This window comes from Panthera uncia, assembly GCF_023721935.1.
Source record: "Panthera uncia isolate 11264 chromosome B3 unlocalized genomic scaffold, Puncia_PCG_1.0 HiC_scaffold_1, whole genome shotgun sequence".
Lineage (NCBI taxonomy): Eukaryota > Metazoa > Chordata > Mammalia > Carnivora > Felidae > Panthera > Panthera uncia.
The window spans coordinates 93,579,552-93,599,458 of NW_026057582.1; the positions used below are offsets into that span (position 1 = coordinate 93,579,552).

At 36.3% G+C, this 19,907-nt stretch overlaps 1 protein-coding gene across 2 annotated transcripts in view; it reads right to left on the reverse strand.

Moving 5' to 3' along the window:
* Window positions 1-6,236: 6,236 nt before the first annotated feature.
* ARPP19 (cAMP regulated phosphoprotein 19) overlaps window positions 6,237-19,907 on the reverse strand; it is an 18,151-nt gene continuing 4,480 nt past the window's right edge. For both annotated transcript variants that reach the window (XM_049613643.1, XM_049613642.1), the window contains 2 exons: window positions 11,207-11,329; window positions 6,237-6,426 (listed from right to left, as the gene is read on the reverse strand). In XM_049613643.1, coding sequence (XP_049469600.1) covers window positions 6,256-6,426; window positions 11,207-11,329 — 294 coding nt within the window. In that variant the 3' untranslated portion in view covers window positions 6,237-6,255. The remainder of the gene's footprint in view (window positions 6,427-11,206; window positions 11,330-19,907) is intronic.

The window sequence follows — 19,907 nt, forward strand, 5'->3', positions numbered from 1 at the left end:
TGAGTTCGAGCCCCACATCGGGCTCTGTGCTGACAGCTCAGAGCCTGGAGCCTGTTTCAGATTCTGCGTCTCCCTCTCTCTTTGACCCTCCCCCATTCATGCTTTGTCTCTGTCTCAAAAACAAATAAACGTTAGAAAAAAAATTTTAAAAAAAATCAAAAACAAAAAAACCAATTATTTTTAGTCTTTTAGCAAGTACATTCACAGTAATTGGGGGCTTTTCATAATACTGATATTAAAGTGGTTGAGAATAACCAAAAACAGTAAAGGTTTGTGTTCTGTAACTTAACAGCAGAAAGCTGCCCACTGGTGTGTCTTTGAGCTTTACCCTTAAATTAAAATATGGCTGCTCTATAGTGATCACTTCCGCAGTAACCCTTGCCCTTGAACCCAGGTTTGAACTGCACATGTCCACTTAGATGTATGTGAACTTTCTTCCAATAAATATAGTACTGCAAATGTATTTTCCTCATGATTTTCTTAACATTTTCTTTTCCCTCAAAGTATGTAATACATATAATATACAAAATGTTAATCAACTGTTATCAGTAATGTTTCCAGTCAAAAGTAGGCTTACTTAGTAATTACATTTTGGAGGAGTCAAAAGTTTTATTTGTGTATTTTCCACTGTGCAGAGGGCCACGGACTTAACCCCTGCACTGTTCAAGGGTCAGCTTCACATCAGTAGACAAAGTCATTAAAAACATTAGCTTGAATTCTCAGGTATACCAATTTCAGTGATGTGAGGTTTAGGAGAAAAAAGCTCTTTGACACTTCCTCATTCAGAGAAATATTGAGTATAAAGACTTACCTCAATGAAGGAAAGGCCAGACACAGCTGAGACAGCATTCTCTCTCTGTCTGCATCCATGTCCTTAATCTGGTTTCCCACTTACATGTCCAACCCAATACTTCATTTTTTATTAAGCATTTGAGTATATATAAACTGCTTGGGATACAATAATGAATTAAATCTCCCTCTAAGAAAGTTAAAAGTTGACCGGAGATCAGAATGAAATAGAGCCAGCCAAGCTATGAATCCAGGGAAATGTCTACTGGAAAAGAAATATGTCAAGCATAGGGCAGAAATAAGCTTCGAACATTAAGTGGTTATTAAGAGTGGAAGCCAGGAAAGGTGTAGAAGCACAACATGGACAAGAGAGCAGGAGCCAGAAAGTGATGTGTTAGGAACCACAGCAAGTGTTCAGCTAAGAAATATTAATCAGGGGTATGGTGCCAGCAATGGAGAGAAATCAGCAAATTCAGTATGTATTGGTGACTATTGGTCACGGCCTCTGAGCAATCACATACGACTCCAAGTTCATTTGAATACCTGAGTAGATAAATGCATGGTGTTATCATTTACTGATGGCTGGGAAGAAAAAACAATGTGGAGACAAATCACAAGTTCTTCCTTGACATGCTATGTTCTCCAACCAAACTTCCTTATTCAGCCCACATTTCCCCAAGTCCCTGCCTATTTGAAAACAACATCCCCTCTACCTAAAATGATCTTCTAGCTCCCTTGCCCCCCCTCCCAACCCATGCCGACAGTAACCCATCTCTCAAAATTCTCTCCTCTACCACTCATCCCATTTATCCCCGACATTGATTAACTCATTCCTCTGGACTTCCTGGAACTTTATTTCTACCTCTCTTAAGGGATGTAACACCTTCTACCTTGCATTAAATATTATGGAAGTTCTCAGAATGTAAGCTCCTTGTCTAATCCATCTTCTGTTTCTGACAGTATTGTAAGAGTGTTTTATTTTATTTATATTTTTTTATTTTTTTAAATTTTTTTTTTTAACGTTTATTTATTTTTGAGACAGAGACAGACACAGCATGAACGGGGGAGGGGCAGAGAGAGAGGGAGACACAGAATCGGAAGCAGGCTCCAGGCTCTGAGCCATCAGCCCGGAGCCCGACGCGGGGCTCGAACTCACGGACCGCGAGATCGTGACCTGAGCTGAAGTCGGACGCTTAACCGACTGAGCCACCCAGGCGCCCCAAGAGTGTTTTATTTTATACATGAGATGAAGACTTGCAATGTGCAAACATTTAACATTATCTTAATCACAAAGCCTTTACAAACATCAGATTGCTAGAATCTCATCACACGTGATTTAAAACAAAACTTAAAGACTCTAACAAAATTCTTTCTGCATTTAGTAGCTGAAATCTAAAGGTATCGACTTCAGAAAATATTCTGAAAAACAGTAACATTTAAATAAGACAAAAACTGCAAATTGTATCAATAGAAATTAAGCAGATCAATTTATTTTTTTGTGTATTTCACAAGTATAATTTTGGAAGGGCTATTTGACAAATTTCAGCATTAACTGCCAACTCTATAGACATGTTCAACAAAAAAGGCATTTACTCTTGGCCCTTTTAACACAGGCAAAGTGTCATACTGCATCACAAATGAGATGCAATAACAGATCTGAAGCCTTATTAATTAGGTGTTTTCTTTCAAATGCAATTTGGTTGGTAAGTAACATAATACAAATATACATTAATGGTTTCATGACCACCAGCGAATGCAGAATAAAACCCACAGGTCTACCCTACTTTAAAGGCCCAGACTAGTAAAACAGTATTAAAATCAGGGTTTTTAAATCCTTAGATTAACAATCCTGGAATGAGATTTCTTTGATCCCAATTTTACAAGGAGTGGTGGGGAGTCAGGGGGAGAAAGGATATGAGGGAAGACTGGCAGTGCATACGCTGAGTTGTAGAGTTGGGACAGTCACTCAAATTAGTCATCCAGATTAGGATAGTGTTTTAGAAAATTAAAAATGTGTCCTTAATTGTGGCATTTTGGTAAGGATATTCAAGGTTTGACACTTCATCAGCACTAAACATTTAACAAACACCATCTGGAGGCTTAAGAAGTAAGCAAGGATGTGGGGTGAAGTACAATGAGGTGAAAAAGGAAAATGAAAAGTACAAGAAATGTGTTTGAATGCTGGGGAGGGAAAAGGCCACCAAGAGAAACTTGTTTTAGTTGCCACTCGGGTGTGCTCTTCCTATAGGCTCCCAGCCCCTGGATCACCAAACATCAAGTTTACAGCACAATTTAAGTAGAGATTACATTTCAGCTTTGATAAAACCTAATTTTGATTGAGAAAGAATACATGTCCGATTTAGTAAAAAGTATCAACACTCAGAGGTATGGTTTTGTACCATCAAGTAAAAAGAGCAACTAATTCCAACTTTTGAAGTAATAACAAGTAAAGAGAAGCCTCACCAGGCCTGTCTTGATGAATAGTTACGACTTATTTTTAGGTCAGCAGCACAGGAGTATAGAATAACTTGTAAATAGACTGTAAACATGCTACTGCCAGTTCATCAAAACAATCCAACAATCCTTACTATCCCAACATGCCAAGAACTACAATTGTGTTAGTCAGATATAGCCTTCAAAAATGAAATGTTCCTCAAATGGTACTATCAAAGTAAGAGCTACTAGACATGAAACAGGTACTTTATTTCAGATTTAGCCAATTTTCATCAAGTAGTTGTTATCATGAACTTCAGTTCACTTCAACAGTCATTTGCATTAAACAGGACAATTAGCCATTTTTCAAACCACAACTCTGAAATTAGAGAAATGGAGAATTAAGCTCATCTAGTCAACATCTTCATTCAAGCAATGGTGAAACAGTTTGCAAATATATCTTAAATAAACTGAGATTTGAGGCAGAACAAAAAATAGAAAAATTAAAAGCCTCTATATTCCAAGCACCAATAATGAAGGCTAAGCTATTATACCTACAAAGTCTTATTGACAGGTCTTTCCCTAATGGAAAATCCTGACACTTTAAGCACTGTGACTTTACAGAAGGCAGGTTGGTTTAATGAGGAAACTTACTTTTAATAAAAAGACAATCAACAGTATTTTATTTTGGGCACTTACTCAGTATTTCACAGATCCTCAACAAGTTTTGAGGTAGGTTAAATATTAGCATTATACTTTACAAAATAAAACTTAGGCAAAGGTTGTATCATTTGTTGTAAACTACAGCGTCCTAGAGTCCTATCATGGTCAAGAATAACATGGTTTCCGTGATCTTTCAGATTAATCTTCTCTGATGTAAATTTAGTGGTGACAGCTTGCAAATAGTCACAAAAAAAAAAAAAAAGGAATACTATTACAGAAATTCTACTTTGGGGTATTTCATAATTCTTAAATGGATCCTACAATGATTATATATAGTGGAATAACCTACTTGCTCCCATAACAAATATATTTACATATGACTGACCCTTAAAATTACAAACTAGAACATTACTGATTTCATTGCTTTTCTGCCTTTTGGGGGTAGGTGGAGAAGGAAGATAATCAGCAAGCCTTACACAGCGCTAGGCAGCCTTTAAGTGCAGGTGCTGTGCTCAAGGCACCATTTACAATGATTTGGGGTCATAGGAAAGCAAGTATACAGATGGAGCCAAGATCTAGAAAAGATGCCTAGATCCCAAAAGAGGGATGCCGATGCAGGTCAAAGACAAAGAAAAAAAATGCTATCATCTCAGGCTACTGATCTTCACTGTCATGCTATAGCATTACAACACCAATGGGAAGAGCTCCTAAAAGAGCAGTAACTATATCCCAATAAAGTCTGTTAATTAAATTCTTACTATCTAGATAAACCACAAGTAAAATTAAATTGGTATTTTATTAAAATGACATCTACAGAAGTAAAATATCTAAATATTTTAATACGAGTATGTTCCACCTATCACGTAAATGATTCTAAGTGTCTTAAGTCTAATTCACTTATTAGCTCATTAGAATTACTTAAAATTATTTACCAGAATTCAGCTCATCCTGACATGAGTTCCTGGGCCACGCTGCTCAAGTAAATGTTTCAGTATAAAGTTCCTTTTATTTAAACAAGTGTCAAATATTAGTAATACAGGATTAAGAATGGTTAATTAACTAAGAAATTATAAGAAAAACATCATCCTGTTATAAAATATAGCATTCAGTAGAGTAAATTTCAAGAGTGAGGATAGACACCTAAGCTTCTAAAGACTGAACAGCACGGGTGAACAAGATTTGAGTTAAAGCAGCAAGAAAAAAAGGAGGGAGGGGCCACAGGAGGCAGAGTATCGAAGCCTTTTATTCTAGTGTTCCCCAAATTGACTGTGGAAGTAAAAAGTTTCTACATTAAAAAAGTTTATATAAATTACATGAATTGCAATTTTCATAAAAGTCAAAATGAAATGTTCTGCATAGGACAAGATATGCCTAAGCAACATATCATATCTGCACAAGGCCACTGAATGTCATGGATATTAATAACAAATGAAAAAGCTTAAGTCTATGACAGACTAAGCAAAGATTTGTTTAGTATTCTATAAGCCCAAGACTGTAAACTACTCTTTCTATACAAAAGCTCTAATGACGTACAGAGTTTTGTGTAGGAACTCTTGTGCTTCTGGCTGGCACATCATCTGCTTTTTAATATGTGAAATTAATACAGACATTTGTGAGAGGTTGTGCAAAACTATTGTATTTACAAAAATGGCACAAAAGTGAATTCAACAGTCAATGCACATGCACACTTCATTCACATCTTCAACAAAAGATACTCTAACACTATAGAACGGAATAAGAATACTAGCTTCAACGGCAGCTGTTAAGCACTAGAGTCACATAAGTTACACCAGAATGGGCAAATATTGCCCAAGTAAAATTCTATTGTTAAAGCTGAAACAGGTTTAAGGCCATTCAAGTTCAAGCACAGAGATACAAATCTTTCAGAGCCCCATCTATTTTTGTTTGAAGAATGTAACCTTTCTTCCAACTTGTGGTCTTAAACTTCTGTTTTACAAAATCCAAAAGGAAAATACAGAAGAAATCAATACAATAGAGGTTATATTAAATAAGAGTAACATACAAAGCTATAATTAAGATGAGTTAAGGAAAGCCAAAACATTACAATTGTAAAACTTGCTTGTTACTTGTTGAAACAGTCCTACACTAGGAGTTAGGTAATATATACAATTATTTTCAAGTAGATTACTTTATGTTGCTCTAACATGTTCTCTTTATCAGTGCACTGTTAAACTAATCAAAAACTCTACACATGTATATTCCCTTACAATAGCAGCACACACTACCGCTACCTGCAAAGCTGTCATTCTGAAATGACTTAGTGAATGAAAGGAAATAAAAAGCAGAGAAAGTAACATATTAAGGAGAAAAAATGGGAATTGAAAGATTCATGCAGTTCAGCTCTTTTAATCAGCCAGCCAGCTTGCTAGCAACAAGGGATGGTTTCCGTTGAGGAAGGTCCTGTGGAGTAGGAATGTGGTCACCAGTGACCTCTGTCTTATCCGGAGCTGCAGTAGGAAGCTGCTTGTTCTTCATTTTTGCTTTAGCCATGTTGTAATCCCCAGAATCAAAATATTTTTGCTACAAGGGAAAAAAAAAAAAATTCAGACTGGAGTTTAAAACTTTCATATGCAATCACACTGAATTTAAGATGTAGATGTAACCCTCAACTGTCAATATAAAATAAGCTAATCTAAAAAAGTTTAAACAAAAACATTAACATGAAATAGCACAACTTTCAATTACTAACAGAAAAACCAGAAATTCTTGCTTAAATTATTTGGAAAATAAAAACACTTAATTCACCATCTTGCATTTAGGATGTGCCATACACTTTCAATTATTAAAAACATTATTTATAGCTCCTGTCACCTAGGATGAACATTCCTGAAAGGATTTAAAATTATTTATTTGAGGGAGGCTAGGGTGGCTCAGTCAGTTAAGCATCCAACTCGGTCTCAGCTCAGGTCTTAATCTCAGGGTTGTGAGTTCAAGTCCTAAGTTGGGCTCCACACGGGGCACTGGAACCTACTTAAAAAAAATTATATATATATATATATAAATAAAATCATTTATGTGAATGAAAGCAATTCAGTAAGATCAAAATTAAGGGTAAAATATAAATGCTAGGGTGACAAGAAAACTCATTAGAAATTATCACTTAAAATGTACATCCTTATTCTACACTTCCATATTTCACTTAAGACACTGAAGAAATACAACTTTTTAAGGTAGAGGAATGAATAAGGTAGCAATGATACCCTATTATCACTAAAATAGAAATTGCAAGGAGAGCTAAATATCAACCTTAATATAGCTAATCTACAGGAGTTATCTGTTCCAGAGTAAAAACGTACGAATCTGCCTGGTTTCCAACTTCTACCTTTCATGTTTAACCTACCTTTACGGACTGCTTACTCTATACCTGAGGCGCTGTGTGAATCCTTGAGATACAAAGATGGACAATAGTCGAGTATTCCAACCATTATACTGTTTTAAGTACACAAGGTGCTACAGGTGCTCAAAAGAGAGTAACTTAACCTTTTAGAGTAGGCAAGAGGGAATAGTCCAGCAATGAGATGAGCACCTCACTGACAAAAGGAGAAAGGGGGAAAAATTCTCTTTGAGACTTCAGGGATATCTCGTATGGTAAATGAAGTAGCTGGGAATTCACAGCTTGGTCTAAGACTGTTGAGTGGCCTGGGAAAAGGTCTCAGTGGCTGCCTCCCTGAAGGGACTATTATTCTCTGATAAGACAGCTCAGGCTTAAAGCCAAAGGGTCTAAAGCTAGAAACTGCTTTTCATGTTGTCACTATACACGTAACACACTGAGCAGTTAACAAGGAAACTTGGACCAGACCCTACTAAAGCTTGCTGCAGCTTTATTTCTACATGTTTTAAAATGAGTATGGTGCTCCTGGGTGGCTTAGTCAGTTAACCATCCGACTTTGGCTCAGGTCATGATCTCACGGTTTGGTTCATGGGTTCGAGCCCTGCATTGGACTCTGTGCTGACAGCTCAGAGCCTGGAGCATGCATCAGATTCTGTCTCTCTCCTTCTCTCTCTGCCCCTCCCCTGCTTGCACTCTCAAAAATGAATAAAGGTAATAAATAAAAATAAAAATAAAAATAAAAATAAAAAGAGTATGGTGGGGGCACCTAAGTGGCTCAGTTGGTTGAGAGTCTGACTTCAGCTCAGGCCAAGATCTCACGGTTCATGGGCTCGAGCCCCACCCATGTTGGCCTTTGTGCTAACAGTGCAGAGCCTGCTTCAGATTCTCTGTCTCCCTCTCTCTGCCCCTGTCCACTCGAGTGTGCTCTCTCTCAAAAATAAACATAAAAAAAATGAATAGGATGAAAAAAAAATCTCAGAACTTCTGAGTATCATATTAGAAAGCTTCTGCATATTAGAGAGCTACTTCTGAAATTTAGTAGCTTCTAGAGGAGAACAAAGCAGACTGCCAAATTCTTTCTCAATAAAAAACACAAAAGGAAAAATTTAATATACAGTACAAATTTTAGGCAGACTGTCCCCATTGTAATAAAGTCAGTTTCTAATGATCCTATTAACCCTGACATCTAAAAAATTCAAAACTCTTTTAAAATAGTAAGAAATGATATAGTTGAATATAAGACTTCATTTCCCAAGATAAAAGTGCTTATTCATTGACATTTTGGTATAATGCAAAATCATTCAAGAGTTCCCTTCTCAAATTCTATTTCTTGATTCAAGCAGCATTTTCTCTTTCACAACCACTTACAACACCAATTCCAAAATACAAGATTGATAAATTCTGACTTGAAGATACTTAAAAATTCATAAATAGTTGAAGCTTGAGGAAAATTACAAAGATAACAGCCCAAATGTTGGAAGAATGGTTGAGCATAAATTATGCTGGAGATTGACAAAGGAAAAGTTTCCTGAACACTTAAGAGTAAATCAATTCCAAATAATAATTTCATAGTCAAAGATGATTATATAATTTTTTTCATAAATAAAACCATACCTGATGGGACCATTTCAAAATTAGACTTGATACAAATACATTCTACATAGCTATGCTCTCAATGAATATGTTTCTCATTCTGCTTTTTCTATTTATCCCCTACATTATGGTATTTAGAATAATGCTCGTAAATAACTACAAAATATTCTATTTTGTTGACTTATTACAATTTAACTATTCCTCTGCTGCTGAACAGCGGTGCTGCTTCTAGTTATAAAGCTACAAATAGTATCTTCAAACTCGATTTTTTCCTTATATTGAATTATATCCTTAGATTAATTCACAAGAGATTATTCATTGAAAGAATATGAACACTTCTATAAATCTTGATCCATATCCCTTTCCACAATGAGTATTAAATGCTACACATGGCAAAGAGAATATTAACTATATTCAACTTCAACCTTACCAGTGGTTATTATATTTTTCTAATTTACTTGTACGTGTACTATGGTATGATCTAATTTACATTTCACTGATTTCCACCACGGATAAACATTTTTCTAACAGTTCTTCTGATAAAATATTTTACATAGGGGCACCTTAATGTTTTTCTTGAATATCTGAAAAATCTTTTTTATGTACTACAGGTATTAACTATCATTTTTGTAACAATTTCCCCAATGAATTACTTCTCATGAAACAGAGATTTTACATTTTTATATATTTGGAATGATTCCAACCTGCCATCCTATTATTTCAAAGCTGTGAATGTTATTCTTTCGTAAGACAAAGAAAATTCTGTATTTTGCCACTTTTAAAACTAAGTATTTAATATATAATTCTGTAAAAATTTTTATTAGGTGAGCTTTATTTTTTCTTTTATAGGTAATCTCTATGCCCAACACAGGGCTTGAACTCACAGAGTTCAACTCACAGAGATGAAGAGTCACACATGCTACCAACTGAGCCAGCTAGGGTGCCCTGTTAAAATACTCTCTTGGTAAAAAGACAAACAGTGTATGATTTGACTTACATGTGGAATCTAAAAACATTAAACTCACAGAAACAGCAAAATGGTGGTTGCAGGGGTGGAGGAGTGGGGGAAATGGGGAGATACTGGTCAGAGGGCACAAACTTTCAATTAGAAGATGAATAAGAAGTTCTAGGGATCTAATGTACAATAAGTTAACAGTACTGAATTGTACACTTGAAAGTGCCTGGAAAGTAGAGCTTTAATGTTCTCACCATAACAAAAAAATGGTAATTATGTGAGGTAAGGGATGTGTTAACTAACCTTACTGGTCAACATTTTACAATATGTAGGTGTATCAAATCATCACATTGTACACAGTAAACTTACACAATGTTGTATGTCAATAGTATCTCAATAAAGCTGGGAAAAAAACAGCCTTTTGCAATTTGGAGAAAATAATCCATATATAACTATTGCCAATACCTACACATATAAACATACATATACATACAAACATGTTTTTACTAAGCAAGCAGCAGATACCAGTATGTTTAAGGTATTTATTTTAGTAAACTCATGATTTGGCACCTGATTCTATTAATAATTCTTTTCTTTCCCTGTTCCCTGTAAGGTAAATAATTTAAATGTACTTAAACCAAAGATGGAGTCCTTTAATTTTTTACAAAGAAGTTAGAAAGAAAACCTAAGGAATAAGCATGTAGCAGTATCTCAATTCAGATCTCATTATTGAGCAATAATGGTTTATGCCTCACAAAGAATTAGTAAGATTTTGAAAAAATATTTTCAGTAATCTCAACTACTAAAATTACCATGTATAAGCTGTATTAGAGTAACTCTGTAAAATGTATTATGTAAAGGAGATAATAAGCTCTGCCTTTACAAGTGATCATTTCATCCAAATAAAAATTATTTTTAGCCTTGGCATGGAAATCATCTTTAAAACAAGTAAAAGTTAAAAAATATTGGCAGAAGCATAAATGCCAGCTTCTGGATAGTCGCTGCTTTTGGAAAGAAGGGTGGGTGGGGTGGGATAAAGGAAAGAAGGGGGCAGGGGATATATACATACATGTGGTAGGTTTCAACTATATCTACATTTTCTTTCTTACAAAGATAAAACTGAAGTAAATATGGCAAAATATATTAAATCTGGGTGGTGGGTACATGAGTTCTGCTGTATTATTATCTGCACTTTCCACATGCTTGAAATAGTTTATATTTAAAAGTGATGAGATGTACATTCTTATACAGATTTATAGAGTAAATGATATAAAATATTGGAAAAAAATTATGTATATCTATGTATATATTTGTATCTGATAAAGTACAGAGTTACATACACACAGACACCCATTTCATAATCGCAACCAGCACAATGAGTTCAGGGTTTAAGCACTTGAAGATTATATGTAAGAACTTACCCCCTTCTGCAATCGTTTCCTTAAGAAATCCGAACCTCCAGGCTTTTGTCCCAAATGAGGATACCTTGCTTTTAATTTTGCTTCTTCGGCTTTCTCTGGACTAGTCACTTTATCTTCCATTTCCTGAAATAATTTAAAATAAATTACTTTTCTATTACAATTCACTTATTTAAAATAATTCACCTTTCAATATCTGGACCCTGACTTCAGTTGTCAAATACCAAATAATGCAGCATCTGACTAAGAAATCAAGCGCAGAAGCTTTTAAAACATCTCTGTCTTGTTTTTCAAATGATCCATGTGATAGCTCTATTATAGCTGTGATGCATGTGTACACCCCACACACTGGATAAAAATATCAAGATAACTCAGCTCTGAAGTCTTGCTTGCCATTACTTTCCAGTTATGTATAATACATTTATAGTTAGTCACCTTCCATGGAACTCATCAGCTCTGTGCCTATATTTAGAGAACCATTTTAATGTTAAAATACAAGAGCTTTTTGAACTCCTATTAATTCAAATTCATGTATGACTGGGAAGCTCTGAGATTCTTTAATAGGAATTAACAACAGCTTATTTACCAGAAGATATTCCCTAACTCAATACAGAAGACCATGCATTTTTTATTTGTTTTTTAAAAGATTCTATTTTTTAAGTAATCTCTACACCTAATGTGGGGCTGAACTGGAACCCCAAGATCAAGAGTCTCATGCTCCACCAAGTGAGCCAGCCAGGTGCCCTGACCTTGGTATTTTTAAAGGGAAACATCATCTTTGTCAACCTTCATATCAATGTCCATTATTCCCTAATCTCCCCCTGTATTTAATGACATGCCAAAGGTCCCATTCTTTATCAAAAATGTGTTTTCTGACCAAATGATATAAATATTTTAAGCCTATTCATTTTTTTTTTTTCTTCTTTAAAGTAATCTCTACAACCAATACGAGGCTTGAACTCATGACCCTGAGATGAAGAATTGCATGCTTGGAGTGACTGCGTGGCTCACTGAAGTGTTCAACTTCAGCTCAGGTCATATCTCCTGCTAGTGGGTTTGAACACAGAGTCAGGCTCTGTGCTCACAAGCTCAGAGTCTGGAGCCTGTTTCTGATTCAGTATCTTCCTTTCTCTCTCTCTGTCCCTCTTCTGCTTGTGCTCTCTCAAAAATAATTAAATGTTTTTAAAAAAAAAAAAAAAAAAAGAGAGAGAGAGTTGCATGCTCTTCAGACTGAGCCAGCCAGGAACCCCTGAGCCTATTCACTTTTTTTTTTTTGAAAAGCATACAGAATTTATTTAATACAAATTTTATGTGATACAGAAGAGTTCATAAGGATGAAGACCAAACAATTTAAACCTGATTTTTATGCTAGGTTTAAACAAAAGTACAGAGAAAATGAAAAAATACGATAGGACAAAAAGGAGTATGAGCTGAGAGTGGTAAATAGAGGAAAACAGCAAGGCCTATTTGCTCATTTTTCCCAGTGTCCCTCCATCTTTGGAGATAAGTAACCCACTGAACCAGCCTCAGTCCTGGGAATAGGTCAGTCCTTCCAAACAGTTATTTCTCATTTCAGGAGGTGGTGGTAAAGATGGGAATAGATACTCATCTACAATAGATCTGTATATGGTATGAACAATCAGGCATTTAAAAAGGGACATTTCTCTTGCACTGACTTTTGTCAGTTTTCCCATGATCCCATCTGCAGACTCTGGAGTAAGTGGGGTGTCTTAGCCACCTCTTCATGGTCAACAGAAACTATTTGTCAAGTTGAAAAGGCACTGACTCTTTCCATTCTCTCTCCTTTTCTCAACTCCTCTTCATTCCCCCTTCCAAGGGCATGTGGTCTTCCCACCTGGGGCACGAGGTGGTGGCAGGGGGAGGAGGTGGAGCAAGGGGCTCCACGAGGTGGAGCAAGAGGCCTCCACTCAAGCTTATTCACTTTTAACACCAGACTTGATACAGTCTACTTTCTTTCAAAGAGCCATATTTTATAGGGAAGCAACGTTTATGACTGTCTGGTAAATACTGAAGAAGAAAGAATGAATCAAGAAAAAGTTGCCCTAACAGGCGATGCTGGGCAATGGCAAGGTACACACACCTTCCAGCTAATGGACGCTTTTCTGCATACCAGCTAGACAAAATCACACACCTTTGCATATCTCGATTCTTGCAGGTTATTTGCAAATGTCAAAAAGCAGAAATGTTATATCCATAAATGTCAAGCCTAGTATTCTTGTACAGCAAACAAATTACTTATGCCCAAAATGACTTAATATGATTTTTGCATTTATTTTTCAAAATTATATTCATACATGCTTTATAACTAGCTCTGTTTACCTTATACATTGTATTTCATCTTGACCAGCAACCTCATTTGTTACTACGTCTTCTCATTTTTAGTCTTAGAGGATTTTGATATTAAAACTGCTGCTGCTGTCAAATATACTTTTTCTATGGGGCTTCCTTTATATGTATGCTCCTTTCTGCTTCAAGTGTTTTACCTTCCTCCTTTTTTTATGCTACAGTTTCATGCATCTATTTAGATTTTCAGTCTAAGACATCACCTCACTTGATGTACACAAAATTCAACTATGCTGTCAGAGAGAGAGAGACTCTAAACAGTATGAGTGGTGATTCTGCCAGTCATCCCATTCAAGAAGAGTATGCCCCAGAGAGCTCAAGTATGAGGTGTGTGATGCCAACCTGCCGTTTCCATGATGATCTCACTCCTGGGCCTCTTTCAGAGTTTAAGCATAGTGATGTTCTATTTATCATCTTAGTATTTAAAAACTCAGTCCCTACATACAAGTCTGCTACCTCAGCTATAAACTGAAGAATCAGCCCAGACATCTGTTCAACCACTGGATTAAAGTGACTACTTGTCCTACTGAGAATTGATGGGGCTGTTTCCACTATTAGGGAATCATGGATTATGACTTCATTGGAGTTTTTCAAGAGCAAATTTAGTTATATGCTATTCCTGCCTTACTAACTTTAGAATATAACCACTGTGTAAGGTATGACTGTATTGAACTCATCACAAAAGGTAGAGAAATACTGTAAATTTAAGGTTACCAGCTTAGTGCAGGAAGATGGGTGGGGTCACTGCAGTTTGTCCAACTATATTCACATTGGTGCTACTCGGACGGAACTGGGAGAAGGAACCTACTCTTGGGTCCCTCTGTACAGTTGTGTTTTTTAAATTGGTTAACACTGAATTTGGATGTTAGTTGAAAAGGACTGTAACTTGATTTACAGCCTTTGAGTCCTTGCACATTCAAAAAAAATTTTTTTTTAGTGTTTATCTGAAGCTGGCTCCAGGCTCCAAGCCATCAGCAGAGAGTCCAATGCTGGGCTCAAACCCAAGCACCGTGAGATCATGACCTGAGCTGAAGTCGGATGCTTAACCGACTGAGCCACCCAGGCACCCTCTTGCACATTCAAATTAAAGAGTGTCAAGAGAGTCCTACATTTCCACTAAAACCATCCAGCTTTCTTGGGCCTGCCTGGGAAATAAAGGCTCTCCACTTCCTTTGTTTGATTTGAATTATCAGTTCTTTATATTTAAGAAAAATTCCTTAACATTTCTGGTATAGAGGTAGCAACTTTCCCTAATTTCCAGTGTTTCTGCAGGTTTCCCTTATATAAGAGAGGGGAAAAGGTTACACATAATATACAATTGTATCTGGTATTCCCTTATTTTCTTAATAAAGAATATATTCACATATATGTTTATACATGATATATATTACTCGCGTTCAATTAAATCGAATTAGGTTACTATAAAATACGTCTGGGCAAATAGCATTTACAGAAGTATTGTTTAGGTTTAGAATGGATCTATATAATGTGTCCTAGAAAAAACAAAGTCAATCATTGAACTTTCTTGCCAAATACATAGCACAAAGTTAAGTGTCTGCAAGCTGCAACTTTGTAGCTGGATTCAGAATTTCAGCTGCATTTAATACCAAAAGGGGGAAAAATATGACCAAAGCTGTATTTTTAAAACACAGTATATACCATCAACACATCTATATTTTTCATGGATCATACAGAAACGTTCTTAACCTTTTGCAAATGTACAGTTATAGGACCTTACTGATAAGCAAGTTGAAATGCTTGGACTTTATGTAGAATCAATTATAAATAACACATCAGATGGCAGACTGTCTGCTGGCATTCAGTCAACACTTACTCTTCTTTAAAACACTCCCCTGAATTAGTTAGAAGCCTGAAACTACCTTTCCCAGACTGAACTATTAGGTTCTGCTAATGGCACCTACACCAGATTAAAAAACATGGGAGAAAGAATCCACTCTGTTCCTGGTGATGCGACCAACAATGTGAACACCAGCAATAGCCCATGAGTTCCTGCAGGAGGGCATCAGGCAGATCATCAGGGGCTAGTGCAGCTGCTCCACGAGAGTATGTGCAGGGGATGGTCTGCTCAGAATAGTGCTCACTTATGCAGAGTCAACAGCTTTCTACAATCCACACCTGTAGAAACATTATCTTCCCCCTTTATTCCTCCATCCCTTCTAATAAATTTGTAACCTAATTCCCTAAATCACAACCCTTTCTGTTTGAAATACCCAAAGTGGTTTCTACTGTCCAGGACAGAAGCCGGTCGATAAAATCAGGTAAAATAAGCAATTTATCCCTACAGTCATGTTAAAAAATGCAAAAGGTTGGGGCGCCTGGGTGGCTCCATCGGTTAAGCATCCGACTTCAGCTCAGGTCATGATCTCAGGGTCCGTGAGTTCGAGCCCCGCGTCGGGCTCTGTGCTGACAGCTCAGAGCCTGGAGCCTGCTTCAGATTCTGTGTCTCCCTCTCTCTCTGCCCCTCCCCTATTCATGCTCTGTCTCTCTCTGTCTCAAAAATAAATAAACATTAAAAAAAAAAAATGCAAAAGGCCACAATGACTGGTGTGACTGCATGTTTCTGGACATCCTTCAAAGTAACTCTTAAAACATTTATTTCAGCTAGAATCAAAATAAATCTTGAAAAAGGTTTGAGATATAGAAAGAAATAGCTAAGAGGGGCACCTAGGTGGCTCAGTCAGTTAAGTGTCCAACTTCGGCTCAGGTCATGATTTCATGGATCATGGCTCAGAGCCTGGAGCCTGCTTTGGATTCTGTGTCTCCCTCTCTCTGCCTCTTGTCCGCTCATACTGTCTCTCTCTCTTAAAAGTAAATAAACATTTTAAAAAATTTTTTTAAAAAGGAAAGAAATAGCAAAGAAACTGAAATACATTAATGTACACTGACAAGCCACTTTAATAATTCCCCCCCAGCTTTGCTGAGATATAATCAACACATTCGCTTTTCAAATTTTAATATCTTAATATGCGAGGTTAAAAACAAAACAAAAGGAAAACAAACAAAAGGGGAGGCTGGCTGACTCAGCTGGCAGATCATGCAACTCTTGATCTTAGGGTTTTGAGTTCAAGCCCCTCATCAGGGGGAGCATTTACTTTAAAAACAAATAAAAAACAAAAATACTACATAACACAGTTTAAGTGTTCTATGGTCCACATTGTTTACCAATTTTACATTTTGTTTAATTAAGAATGTATGATAAAATTTCAAGGGGAAACAATTACATAACAGAAATGAAGTATGTAATTTCCATACTAACAGTAGAGGTAAAACGGAAGAAGAAAAATCAATCATGAGGGGAAAAAAACCCAAAAGCCTGGGAGGTCAAGAGATAAGAAAAAGAAAAAAAAAAAAAAAAGATAGGGGGCCAAAAAGCATTATTAGGGATGCAGAGAATCTAAATATTCATGCCTCTGATAAAAAGCCTCAAAAGCTATAAAGAAAAAATTGACTGAATTACAGTAACTGACAAGTCTATCAGTACAGATTTCAATACACCTTCCTCCATTATTGATAAGTGAAAAAGACAAAGTAGTCAAGATATCGTATTTTATTTCTGCACCCAATAGTTAGGAAATGTATATTCTTCTCAAGCACAATGGAAAAACTGACTAAATAGGCTATAAAATAAGCCTTAACCATTTTCATCCAAAGGACCATCTATGACTACAATTCACAAGATCAAAAGTCAACAATAAAAAAATTTATATATCCCTATTCAGAAATTAAAATACGTACGTAACTAAAATAGCTTAAATCATTAAAACTCTAATGTGCACAGGGGCAGACGCCTGGGTGGCTCAATCGTTTAAGCATCAGACTTCGGCTCAGATCATGATCTTGCAGTCTGTGAGTTCAAGCCCCACATGGGGCTCTGTGCTGACAGCTCAGAGCCTGGAGCCTGCTTCAGACTTCGTCTCTCTGTGTCTCTGCCCCCCTCCCCCTCACCGCTTGTGCACGCGCTCTCTCTCTCAAAAATAAACAAACATTTAAAAAACAAACAAAACTGCAATGTATATAAGCTTAAAAAATATATTACTAAAATAATTCATGGTTAATAAATAATGGGAATTAAAAAAGAAACACATGGAACTCACTGATAAAAATTCTATACTTACCAAACTTGTAAGATTCAACAAATGTCCCTTAAGGGCATGTATTAAACAAGAAAAGTAAAAGTCAATGAGCTATACATCTAACTTCAGTAGTTAAACAAAGAACAGAACCCAAAGAGAATGAGAAAATAAAAAAGCAGAGGTTAATGTAATAAAAACCAAAGGGATCAACAAAATATGGAAATGACAAGCTTAACCAAGAAGTATTTTTAAAAATTCAAATCTGGGGGCACCTGCGTAGCTCAGTCAGTTAAGTGTCTGGCTCTCGATTTCAGCTCAGGTCATGATCTCACAGGTTCATGGGTTCAAGCCTCCATCGGGCTCTGCGTTGACTGTGCAGAACCTGCTTGGGATTCTCTCTCCCCCTCTGTCTCCCAGAATAAACTTAAGAAAAATTCAAATCTGTTTTCAAACTTTTATTCTCCAAGAAGCTTCTGTGTCATAGAGCAATTTTACTACTTTGTAAGGATTCATCAGCTAAGTAGTTTCTATGCTGATAATACCTTGGGCGGGGAGGAGAGTAGTAGAAAAAGGATCATTAGAATTCTAGAACATTTAACCATAGGCTACAAACTGGGGAAGCAGAAACCCAAAAATATATGCTTATAATATACAAAAAATACTTAAAAACAGTATTTTAAATGAAGGTTATCTTCTTGACAAGTACATTTATCTTCAGTGTATACTCTATACCTAGCACATAGCTTAACATTTATTGTTTAGGCACTTGCATTTTTGTGAAATAGTCTACTGAAATATATTAGATGTCCCTTTTGTGAGTAGGTGGGGTATAAGGCATAAAAACATAAAAAGAACATTCAAACAATTAAGGATTATTATGTCATGGACTGATAAGTCTGAATAATTAATACCACTTTTCCACCTTCAGCAGAGAAGTTACATAGCAACATCAGCAATAAAAATCTGGTAACTCTAAGCAAATTTTCCTCTATCTGCTCAGCAATATGTTCACTGACGCAATGATTGATAAATAAGTAGAAAAGATTAATGAAAGCCCAACAAATCCTTTGGGATATTGCCAGGAAGGTATCGGAACTGTTATCAACCTCTAGGGAAAAATACTGTGGTCCAATTAAGTCCCTGCTGCTTGCCTAGTGCCTGGCATTTAACAGGTGTTCAATAAAAGCCTACTGAATGAACAAACACAACATACTCCAATTGTTTCAATAAAGCTAAGAAACTTTCCAAACACCTGACAGCTTCACTATCAGCTTATCTTTGAAATATATCATGTTATAGTAGCAGACACAGAGGCAAGCCTAAAACACTGCTGTATATATAGCACATTTGATAAGGTAGCAGCAAGAAACATTTTAAAACTTTTCTGAGGTTTACTTCTAGATTGCTGAGTATCAATGGTTGCACACAAACTAAACAAACAAGTTATGGTTTAAAAACTAAAATTAAAAACACTCTTGAGGGGCACCTGAGTTGCTCAGGCGACTGACCGACTCTTGACTTCTGCCCAGGTGTCACATGATCTCATGATTCATGGGTTCATGGGCTGGAGCCCTGCACTGGTTTCTGCACTGACAGTACGGAGACTGCTTGGGATTCTCCCTCTCTCTGTGCCCCTCCACTGCTCTCAGTCTCTCAAAATAAATAAAATAACATTAAAAAAAAAAAAAAACACTCTTAAGCCTTTTAGTTACCAAAGGTGGTGTTAAAATTGAAAATGTCAATACTAACTGCAATTTTTTAAAAACTGGGAAAATGGGAAAGCAGTTTGTACCCACTCTTTAGTGATGATGTATGGATGTAATAGTTCTCTTCCTTTTCCACTACTCACAAAAGCACCAAGCATTATCTTTTAAACTGACAAAAATGTTTCAGTTGAGAGCCCCACTTCAGTTAGCTTCTTCCAAGACACCTTACTAACAATTTGATCAATATTGTAATAAAATCTCTAGAAAACCTGCTCTTCAGATCTTCTTTTTAAAAAACTTATAAGTGGGGGCGCCTGGGCAGCACAGTCAGTTAAGCGTCCAACTTTTGATCTCAGCCCAGGTCATGATCTCACAGTTTGTGGGTTTGAGCCCCATGTCAGGCTCTGCAATGATGGTGCAGAGCCTGATTGGAATTGTCTCTCCTTTTCTCTGCCCCTCCCCTGCTTGTGCGCGCTCTCTCTCTCTTAAAATAAATAAACTGAAAAAAAAAAAAAAAAAAAAAAAAAAAAAAAAAAAAAA